We start from the raw sequence: 10,611 nt of genomic DNA, 5'->3' as shown, positions 1-10,611 counted from the left end.
TATATATATATATTGATTAGAATTACCCTTTGTGGATGTGTTACCTCCTGTAGATGTGTTACTCGTCGAAAATATCTATGGCTACATAATTCTACGTACTTTGTGCACATAGAGGCGCCAGTAGACGGATTACGTCCACGTCTATCTACATTTATTCTCATTTCCGAACAGTCATGACTGGGGACTCCACTTATTGAGTCGCTCCAGAGTCTCCAAATTGCTCCAGACTCTGGATTTGGGCTTCTTCATGGTGAATACCATACAAAACTATATGGGAAATCTGAAAGAATTCTAAATATTTGTATCGTTATATCAATTCAGACAGGAATATGTGGAGGATAACAGAAGAAGATTTTAGAACAAAACTTAGTACTGAAGAAATAATGTATTAATAATTTATTAATAATTAATTCTTAACTTTCCTCTCTTGACTCACAAATAGTGTAGAATGCGAATTCAATGTGAGGGATATTTATATTTAAAAATAAGGAGGAACTGAAAGAGACAATTGTAAATAAACAACGAAAATAGAAAGCACGGAAGTGATAAGAGAAAAAAGACGAATATTATCAAAAACATTAGTTTTTCGATTGATAATTCGACTGATATCGTTTAATGACTGATAAATATTATCAGCATTAATGGTTCTGGCTGTGGCACAGATGATAACATAGGTGCTTTCCATTTGGTGATCAGTCGACACAAGTGTCATTCAATATGTTTGTACTAATTGAATGCCGAGAAAAATAGAATGATATGCCACATGTGTGTCGATTTGTGTCACTAAATTTAAAACATTCTCAATTGTCCTCAATAAAGTTTACTTATTTGTTGAAGTACTTGTGTTATATTCAACATGGCAACTGGCGATGACAGACGTATCGCTCTAATAACAGGTATCACCGGGCAGGTAATTATTTTATTTTTTAAATTTAATTTTAATTAATCTTAATGTTGTCATAAAATAATAATGTTGACTCGACAAAATGTATAATTTTCAAACTAAAACTGCAGTATTAAATTTTAAGAAAATACCAATTTAATCTCTAATGATTATTTTTATTAATATAGATTAACTATCTTTTTTAATTTAATTAATTCTTTGTCTTTTTCTAATTTTTAAAATTAAATGAGGATAAAAAGTAAATCAAACTGAAATTAAAGTAAATCTACATTGGCAAAAATGTTATTATATATAGACATGTTATTTTACAATAATTGCCTTGTGTTTGCTATGAAACTACCTTCATGACAACAGAGATTTATACTGTCTTCAATCTTTTGTTGCTATTCTAGGATGGCTCTTACCTAGCAGAGTTCTTACTGGAAAAAGGATATGATGTGCATGGCATTATCAGGCGGGCCAGTTCATTTAACACTGCACGTATTCAGCATCTTTATGAGGATCCAAAATGTCATCGACAAGGCAAAATGAAACTGCATTACGGTGACATGACAGACTCCAGTAGTTTAATCAAAGTCATTAGCGCGATACAACCGACAGAAATTTATAATCTCGCAGCACAAAGTCATGTTATGGTATGTATTTTATTTGTGTATATATATATATATATATGATTCATACAGGATGTCACAGAATGATCACCAAATATTTCATGTGCTGATAGAGCGACTAAACTGAGTCGAAAAGTCCTCTTCTATTTTGCAATTTTGCAGTAATTAATAAGATGTTAGTTAAAAATCGCTGAAAATGCTGATTTTTAATAATTACTATCAACTTCAAAAAAAACGATAGACAAAAATTATTTATTTTTTTCTCATAGAGTTTCAAGAATTTTTTCAGAATTTTTTATCAACTTTTTAGTACTGTATTTTCTTATTGACAACTATTTTTACCGACATGAGAAAATGAGGTACTAAAAAATTCTAAAAAAATTCTCAGAATTCTATGAAAAGAAAATAAACAATTTTTGTCCATTGCTGTTTTTCTATAAAGTAATAGTATTTGAGTAAAAAATTATTTGAGTAAGAAAATATTCGGTGATTTTTAATAATTAATGTCTTGTTAACTATTGCGAAAATTGCAAAATGGTAAAGGACTAAACTTTTCGATTCAGTTTAGTCCGCTTTATCTGCACACGAAATATTTGGCGATCATTCTGAGACACTCTGTATATATTAATCAATATCAATACGTATTTATATTAAATAAATTGAAAATTATATGTGATGTATTATTTTATGTTGCAATAGGTAAGCTTTGAAGTAAGCGAATATACTGCAGAAGTAGACGCAGTAGGAACAGTAAGAATATTGGACGCGATACGTACATGCGGCTTAGAAAAATCTGTAAAATTTTATCATGCATCAACGTCCGAACTTTATGGCAAAGTACTAGAAGTTCCACAAACTGAAAAGACACCATTTTATCCACGCTCTCCATATGGTAATTGAGGGAAAAAGATATACTTTTACATTAAATCACCTTTATATTAAACTTTCATATCTATATTAAATAATTTTATATATTTTTTTTCTCATTTTAGCTTGTGCAAAATTATATAGCTTCTGGATAGTCGTAAATTACAGAGAAGCGTATAATATGTTTGCATGCAACGGTATATTATTCAATCACGAAAGTCCGCGAAGAGGAGAAAATTTTGTTACAAGAAAGGTGACGAGATCTATAGCGAAAATACATTTAGGTCTACAGGATGTGCTCGAATTAGGAAATTTAGATGCAAAACGAGATTGGGGCCATGCGAAAGATTATGTAGAAGTAAGTAACATTTCATGATTATTACATTATATTACATTATGTTCATGATTTTTATAGATTAATTAAATAATATTCAAGTTTTTTGACATAAACTGCCATGTACAATATGCAGGCAATGTGGTTGATGCTCCAACAAGCACAACCGGATGATTATGTCATAGCGACAGGAGAAGCACATAGCGTGAGAGAATTTGTAGAAGTGGCATTCCAATATGTAGATCGTACAATTAAATGGCAAGGCGAAGGCGTGAATGAGACGGGACAAGACGCACAAACCGGTCAAATATTAGTTCGCATAAATCCGAAATTCTTCCGTCCAACCGAAGTGGTAAGATATCCGAAATATAGAGAAATGAAAGATAAATTTTATAACATATTATAATTTTAATTTATATTTATAATTGTTTTTTTCCTATTGTTCAGGATGTACTTCTGGGTGATGCATCAAAAGCAAGAAACAAATTCGGATGGAAACCAACAGTTACATTTAAGGTAATTTTTTATACATCTCTAAAAAAAATGCAAGTATTTCTCAAAAATATAATATCCTACATGTTTTAAAATATCATACATTATAATTCATACATATTGCAGGAACTTGTAAAGGATATGATGGACTCTGACTTAGAATTAATGTCAAAAAATCCAAACGCTTAACATTATTGCATTGGAATTGTGATACAATCAGACGCATTTATCATTTTGTTTACGAAGCGGCAGTATTGAAAAGTTTATCTACACTAATATAATAATAAATATATAAATATTTTTTAAATGTTTTTGAGAAATTCTTTAGAGAGTAAATGAGATTTTTATGTGTAATTTAGTAGCACAATAATGTTATACAGATAATGCTTCGTTTTATGAATTTGATTGCAGGATGTAAATTTAAAAGTGATCTATATTAATATTTTTATACATTATTGCCTTGCCAGAATTTTTAGAATTTTACGTTATATTTTAATACTCGTTTTCTTTTGCTCTCGCCTCAATGTCAAACAAAACAATATCATTACATTTAGGTGACGATTTCCTAAGAAAGTGACATATTCTGCAATTGTTATGTATTTTATACTATTCTGAAATGAATTAATCTTTAAGCTAATGAAAAAAAGAATCGGAGTGTAAGCAACATATTTTATTACATGGTACAACAAACCGAGTATATTATAAAGGTTTATATTATAATATATAAGTTGATCCTAAATATTTAATAGAACGATAATGAAGTGTTAAAACCACTGAACTTTTTTCTAATTAAAATTTCTAATCTGAGAATCAGAAATATATGTATATGTAAAATATTCAACAATTACACAAAAAATTTATTCACTGTTCCCAAATCCTTTGAAAAATCCAAGATTTGATTATTATACGTACAAGAGTTCGAGTTAATTTGTAACGATTTCATCATTATATGTAAATTAATAGTCTCGTAAGAGAATTGTTGGAAAATCTAATAATTCCTAAGGTGAAGCATTCTTGAATGTATTGAATATTACTAATTTATTAGAGAAGAATGCAGTAGAAGCTGCGGTTTTATATTCGAATAAAATAAAAAAATATAATCTTTTATACACCAATAAAAACGTGCATATAAAAAATCATGTATACATAATATTTTATTTATTCAATTATTTATTTAATAAGTAAAGATATTTAATATTGTAAATATTTAATAATTGTTTATAAATCATTTTATATGCAGCTGGTTATAATTATCTAATTGATTTCATGCTGATGTGTTTATTGCTCGGATTTCTCTATTTTAGAATCCTTGCGGGGTCGAATTACTCTACTTTAAAATCTCCCGCTCTCATTTCCCACTTTTATTCGATATATATTCGATATGTATATTTGACTTTAATCAGAAACAATCAGAAGTACATTGTATTTATATCAATTTATGTATGCATCCATATATTATATCATCATCGCGTATGAGTGATTTAAGCTAATTTTAATGAACTCACAATTAGGCTCGATTGCACCAACGTTATTTTAAATTGAGCTTAAAAATCTTCTCTTTCTTTTAAAGTCGATAGAGAGACAGAAAGAGAGTTTTAAGCCTCGTTTAAAATTAACGTTATTGCAATCGGGCCTTAGTATATTATCCTGAAACCTATCCTTTCATCTTGCAATTGCATTTTAGAATAACAAAAGTTCAGCTTATTCGATCAATTCAATCTCCTCTCGGCCTTTCCTTTTTTTTTCTTCGCCATTTCCTTCCCCTTCCACCCCACTGTACCACGGTGTCTCTTCTCTTTCTCTCTCACTCCCAATCGCGAGATTGTAAACAATTCGAACGCGCGCGGAGAAAGGCTCAGGAGTCAGGAAGGATGCGACTGACGTGGGCTGAAGGGAGGTACGCGCTTTGCCTGCTAGTCCTGCAAATAAGACTGACGAACTCGCGGACATCCTGGCGATTGAATGCCGCTGACAAGGTCGTGAAGACGACCGACTTTGTGAGCGCGGTCGAAGACGATCCGATCTTCGACATCCTCTCGGGCAGTGTGGTCACCGGCAACGGCCAGACCTGGAGTAGGACCGCGACATCCGAGAAGCACGAGAAAGTGCAGCTATACTGTCAGGAATGCAAAGGTTTCGCCAGCCAGGAGAGGTAAGCAGCCGGACGTGCAATTACCTTGCCCAGGTTCGCGTTACTAGGTTATAAAGTTATAGCTTGTGCCCTCGGTTTTTCTTTTCTTTCGTTTTTTCTTCCTTTCCATCGTCGCATTGCGCTATCACATTTATTATAAATTTGTAATATGCTAGACATTTTCATAAGCTAAACAAAAAATGTAGTAAGTTATGGCTTAATTATTTTTAAATAAAAAAGCAAAAGAATTGCGTAGTCTTTCTGCAACTAAGTTCGTATCATATTACAGTCTACCTGCATGCGTTTTATTTATTTATTTTTTTTGTGTTTCTATCATATACACAGTGATACCATTTATGTGACATAATTTTCTTTTTCTTTCTGTAGTTAGCGTTTTGTGTGTGGCTTGCTGTTCATTCAGTGTTAACAGCCCTAACTTTGGTCCCCTTGGCAGACGACTTTCGTCATACGTGTTGAAGGATACGCAAAATATCAGCGAGTCCTATCCGCTGTCCTCGCAAGTGTCGAATGAGCAGGTGACGTGCGCCTCTGGTCAGCAATGCGACAACGTAATATTGGACTGTGGCAAGCCAGTAAATTTTACTTACTACGATAATCTGATCGGCGTGGCCAACAGAAACAAGCATCCGTTGGTACCAGAACCTAATGTAGCACTCATGTTCAAGAAGAATGGAGGCAAAACTGTCGACGTCGATATTGATTTGCTCGAGAGACGCTTGAAGAAAGCAAAGCGAGAGGTATATATTTCAAAGCATTTAGTGTATATTAGCGTTACATCTCAGTGTAAGAAGCATACACTGATAATTAAATACTATATTATGAAATTGCCAAAGATTCCAGCGTTTTCATTTTTCAGTGAAGCAAAAAAAAAACAAACTATTGTAATCATAACACTTATGTCTTTTAGATAAACTATTTTTACATGCACTACAAGCATCAATGAAGGTGTGTGTGTTTTATATAATATAACTTTTAATTTTTCTTTAAATGAATTTTTCTTCCATTCTAGAAACCAAAATCTGTCCAACTGTATAATCAGATAGGAAATTTCTGGCGTATAAAAGGTGATGCACAAAGATCGATTGAATGCTTTCGCAGAGCACTTGCTGTATCACCACATAATGCAGAAGTGCTCTTGAATTTGGCTAGAGTATTGCTGGTACAACATTACTTGGATGATGCAACGTATTTAGCCAGACGATCTTTAGAATTGCAACCACCAGATCGTAATGCATGGGAGCAATATCTTACACTTGGTCAAATATTCAAGGTATAAGAACAATAATTTGCGATATAGCTATGTAAAATATATTCACTGAAATTCCAACATCTGGACATTCTTAATAAACATATCTACAAAATACTTTATTAATTATAATAAAGATTAACAACTCTTTTCTCTGATGGTTTCAATGAATATTTATATGAGTAAAATGAATGAATGAAAGGAAATGTATGAATAAGTAGTTTTATCCAATGAAATGTATACTAAAAAATATGCCAATATAAAATTTAATATTAGATGCACTTTCATTTTACAGGCATATGGACATTTTCAAGAAGCAGCTGTACACTTGCGTCATGCATTGGAATTAAAACCAGATCTCTCTGATGCTGCCGATGCATTAAAAGAGGTCGAATCACTGCCGCTCGCAAGTATGCATGTGTATACATTGCTGATCATCGTCGGTTTGGTACGTAAACTAATGAAACAAATATACAAATTATCCATCTTTTATGGGTATTAACAATTAAGTAAAGTGTTCAATATTTTTTGCATCTGTTTTTTTTAAATAAGGTTTTATCTAAACAATTTTACGAAAAGATAGAACTTTTTTTTCTTCCATAATTCCAGCAGAAATTGTTAATGATATAATGACTTGTTATCATAGGTGCTAGGTGTACTCTTCGTTGTATTGACCAGTGTAGAATGTGATGATGTTTCAACTTTAGTCAGTGGACAGCTTCAGCGCCCAGTACAACGACATTTCAGTCGTGCTATGGCTATGCGCAGCTTGCGGCTTAATGTTGCACGCAATAAACGTTGTTGATGGTGATGATAATGATGATGACTCATTATTGACAAATCAGTCGTTCGTACATGTGATAGAATAACTTCTCATGCCATAACGACTTATCTCCTTGCAAAGTATTATTTATAACATGACGCAATAATTCTTGGGATGCACTAATTGTTTATTATATATCTCTGGAGAAAAATATATATGAGGAAATATACAAAAATTTCATTACTTCTTTATTCAGACCGGATCCAAGCCGTTACCAATTTCGATTAAATTCTTAATTTCTATCCAATATTTATTTTTATCTTTTCAACATGTTTACAGAAAATAAAAAATATGGAATGTCATATACATATACATATATGTATATATATATATATGTATAATATATGTATACATACATACATATATTTTTTTTTTATATATATATATATATAAATATATAATACAGTACATTGTAATAATTTTTTTAATTATCATATACATCAAAACTAGAATAGACACAAGATATACTTTTAACTTGCTTTTTGTTTATATCACTTTGTAATACGATTATGTGTTTATAGTTGATATATTAGTACCTGATTAAAGCTGAATATTAGCTTTAACATACAGGATGTCTCAAGAAAGATGTGAAATAGCAGCAGAATTCTCTATTTTTCAAAATCTGTATAATAACTTTAACAACAAATTTGACTTTGGAAGCAAAAATACGTAAAGCTTTATACATATACATACATACATACATATATATATATATATATATATATATATATAAAGAATTTTTACAATAAATGGTAGAATTTCTATCATTTGCTCTCAAAATTTGTTTTGAAAAAAATTCTGTTGAAAAATTATTTGACTATACACGTAAGTATTTACTTCTACTAATATTGGGAACTGTAAATATTTGTTGAAATTGATAATTTTTAAGGAAATTTAAGATTATTTCTAAAATAAAAATCTGGTTTTTACTTAATTATTTTGTTTGTAATATTGAATGATTTGTTTCTTAGGTATTTTAATATCTATTTCTGCAACAAAATTTTCATTAATATCAACAAATCTGTATCGACCTAATTCTTAAAAATAACATTTATTACATGTACATTTAACTATTATTACTCGAAAAATATTTCTTATGTATGATATAAAAGTTTTCTTTTTTTACATTTAACGTTAAATATTAATAATTCTTTGATTCGATGCTAACATGTATACAATTTATTCTTATTTTTCTCTGTCACTTCGCACCTTTTTGAGACAATTCCTATAAATAAAAAGAAATAAAATATATAATATGAAATTGCATCTAAACACTCATTCAACAAGATTCACACTAACAATATGTTCAACAAGATTATTCTACATTTTACATTAAAATTTAGCATAGGATAATGTAAATAACATTGTACAATTTATGATCTAATTAACGAGAATAGATAGATATAGTAAATTCTCTATCTTTTCGGAGAGACAATTATTTCTCTTTATATCGAAATTTTTTACATATATTTCTCAGACGTATATTGAAACATTTTCGGCATAACATCCTTTCAATAATAATTTATACATAATGCTTATAAGATATGTAGATGTAAAATAATTATTTACGAATACTACTCTTAAAGATTAAAAAAAAGTAAAGTTTAATTCGTAGACAAAAATCTATTTTTATCTATTTCTACTGTTTATTTTGAACAGAAGATTAATTAATTTAATAATCTTATTTAAGATCTAATGCGTAATTTATATAAAATTCGAGATATAATTTCCTAATCTTTTAATTTCTCAATCACGATTGTGACAAAATATATAGGAAAACACATAAAAATGTAAAAATACTTCTTTTGTATATCATTGAATATTTATCTCTTGATTAAGCTTTTCGGCAAGAATTTATCAATTAACACATGCGAGACGAAAAACGAACTAGCTTAGAGAAAAGAGTGAATTTAAAACGTGATTTACGCGACTTGCTGCTATTTCAATGAAAAACCTAACTTGGCTCAAATGTATTAAAATTGAATAAATAACTTTGTGGACACTCAATGTATAAAGGAATCAGGCCTTATTTTTACAATAGGCCTTGTAATATTTACAAATGTTGCAAGCTAACGGTCGAGGCGAAATACTTATTTTGTTATTATATATTGGAGATATGTATTATATATGCTTTCTTGAATAATCAATAAAATGTCATCTACACAATAGAAAATACTATAAATGTATGTTAATTAAGAAGTTAACATTGGGAAAATTAACTAAATATCATTAAATTTGATTATAAAATTTATAATCTATTAAAACATTAATTGTAATTAATAAAATATTATTCTCTTTTTATATTTGCTCGATTTTTGCAAAATATATTAATGATACGTTGATACCTTGCAAAATTGTTTCGTCAGAAGAGCCTGAAATAAAAATCACAATTTATGTATAAAAGAAATAATTTAATGATTTATAAATAACAAAAAGCTTCTTAGGAAGTTTGTGACTTCCTTAGATTTAATACTGTGCTTTTCAACAGTATTAATTAACATAATGAATAAATAAAATATATATTGAATAATATATCTAATAAAAAAAGACTCATTCAACTTATCAATATTTTGCGCATTATACGATGTTCAAATCATAAAGCAAATTATATAAAATATTTAATTAAAACAAAGATATTATTGTAAAATTTGCAAATACAGAAATATGTATATTAAATCTTTCTGTGCAAATCAATAATTAAAATTAGTTAAAATCATTACTAAATGCTGAGAATAAATTGTTTTTATGTACAGCATCATGATCACAGAAAAGTCACAAAAATTAGACCGAAAACAAACTATTCCATATATTATATTTGAAGATAATGATTAATAAATTGAAAATAAGATTGATAAATTGAATGTCATACTGTGCCTCTGTAAGTACTAAATATACATATATTAACTATTGCCATCTGCCTCGAATTTGCCCCTAATTTATTGGACTAGTTTGTACAAGGCACTAAATGCATCTGATATATATCGACATTTATACATACAAAAAATTATGTTATGCTATCTCCAAATACACTGAATGTCCAAAAGCAATTGAGATGCATTTTTTGTGAACGATATTTATAAGTACAATACTATTATATAGGGTGCTGGAGAATCGTACAACAATCGAGAAGAGGGCAATTTATTAAAAAATAAAAAACAAATATAAATCAATTTGCACAGTAA

General features: G+C 29.4%; 2 protein-coding genes across 2 annotated transcripts; both read left to right on the top strand.

Annotated features, from left to right (window-relative positions):
* The first annotated feature begins 183 nt into the window (after positions 1-183).
* LOC108747509 (GDP-mannose 4,6 dehydratase) lies at positions 184-3,469 on the top strand. Its single transcript, XM_018485054.1, has 7 exons — positions 184-910; positions 1,297-1,539; positions 2,215-2,407; positions 2,508-2,740; positions 2,853-3,068; positions 3,164-3,232; positions 3,335-3,469. Exons 1-7 carry the CDS (start codon positions 857-859, stop codon positions 3,395-3,397), a joined length of 1,071 nt encoding a protein of 356 aa, XP_018340556.1. The 5' UTR covers positions 184-856; the 3' UTR covers positions 3,398-3,469.
* A 1,367-nt stretch (positions 3,470-4,836) lies between these two features.
* LOC108747505 lies at positions 4,837-7,593 on the top strand. Its single transcript, XM_018485040.1, has 5 exons — positions 4,837-5,360; positions 5,794-6,097; positions 6,370-6,630; positions 6,902-7,054; positions 7,253-7,593. Exons 1-5 carry the CDS (start codon positions 5,080-5,082, stop codon positions 7,409-7,411), a joined length of 1,158 nt encoding a protein of 385 aa, XP_018340542.1. The 5' UTR covers positions 4,837-5,079; the 3' UTR covers positions 7,412-7,593.
* The last annotated feature ends 3,018 nt before the right edge of the window (positions 7,594-10,611 follow it).

This window comes from Trachymyrmex septentrionalis, unplaced genomic scaffold (genome assembly GCF_001594115.1).
Source record: "Trachymyrmex septentrionalis isolate Tsep2-gDNA-1 unplaced genomic scaffold, Tsep1.0 scaffold108, whole genome shotgun sequence".
Taxonomy (NCBI): domain Eukaryota; kingdom Metazoa; phylum Arthropoda; class Insecta; order Hymenoptera; family Formicidae; genus Trachymyrmex; species Trachymyrmex septentrionalis.
This window is presented reverse-complemented; position numbering and strand designations above follow the sequence as displayed.

Bases quoted from the DNA above. Each gene is read 5' to 3' on its own strand.
- LOC108747505 (XM_018485040.1), top strand. From the start codon at position 5,080: ATGCGACTGACGTGGGCTGAAGGGAGGTACGCGCTTTGCCTGCTAGTC. The intron at 5,361-5,793 runs GTAAGCAGCCGG...TCCCCTTGGCAG, and splicing joins GGTTTCGCCAGCCAGGAGAG to ACGACTTTCGTCATACGTGT. The intron at 6,631-6,901 runs GTATAAGAACAA...TTCATTTTACAG, and splicing joins CACTTGGTCAAATATTCAAG to GCATATGGACATTTTCAAGA.
- LOC108747509 (XM_018485054.1), top strand. From the start codon at position 857: ATGGCAACTGGCGATGACAGACGTATCGCTCTAATAACAGGTATCACC. The intron at 2,408-2,507 runs GTAATTGAGGGA...TTCTCATTTTAG, and splicing joins TTATCCACGCTCTCCATATG to CTTGTGCAAAATTATATAGC. The intron at 3,233-3,334 runs GTAATTTTTTAT...TACATATTGCAG, and splicing joins AACCAACAGTTACATTTAAG to GAACTTGTAAAGGATATGAT.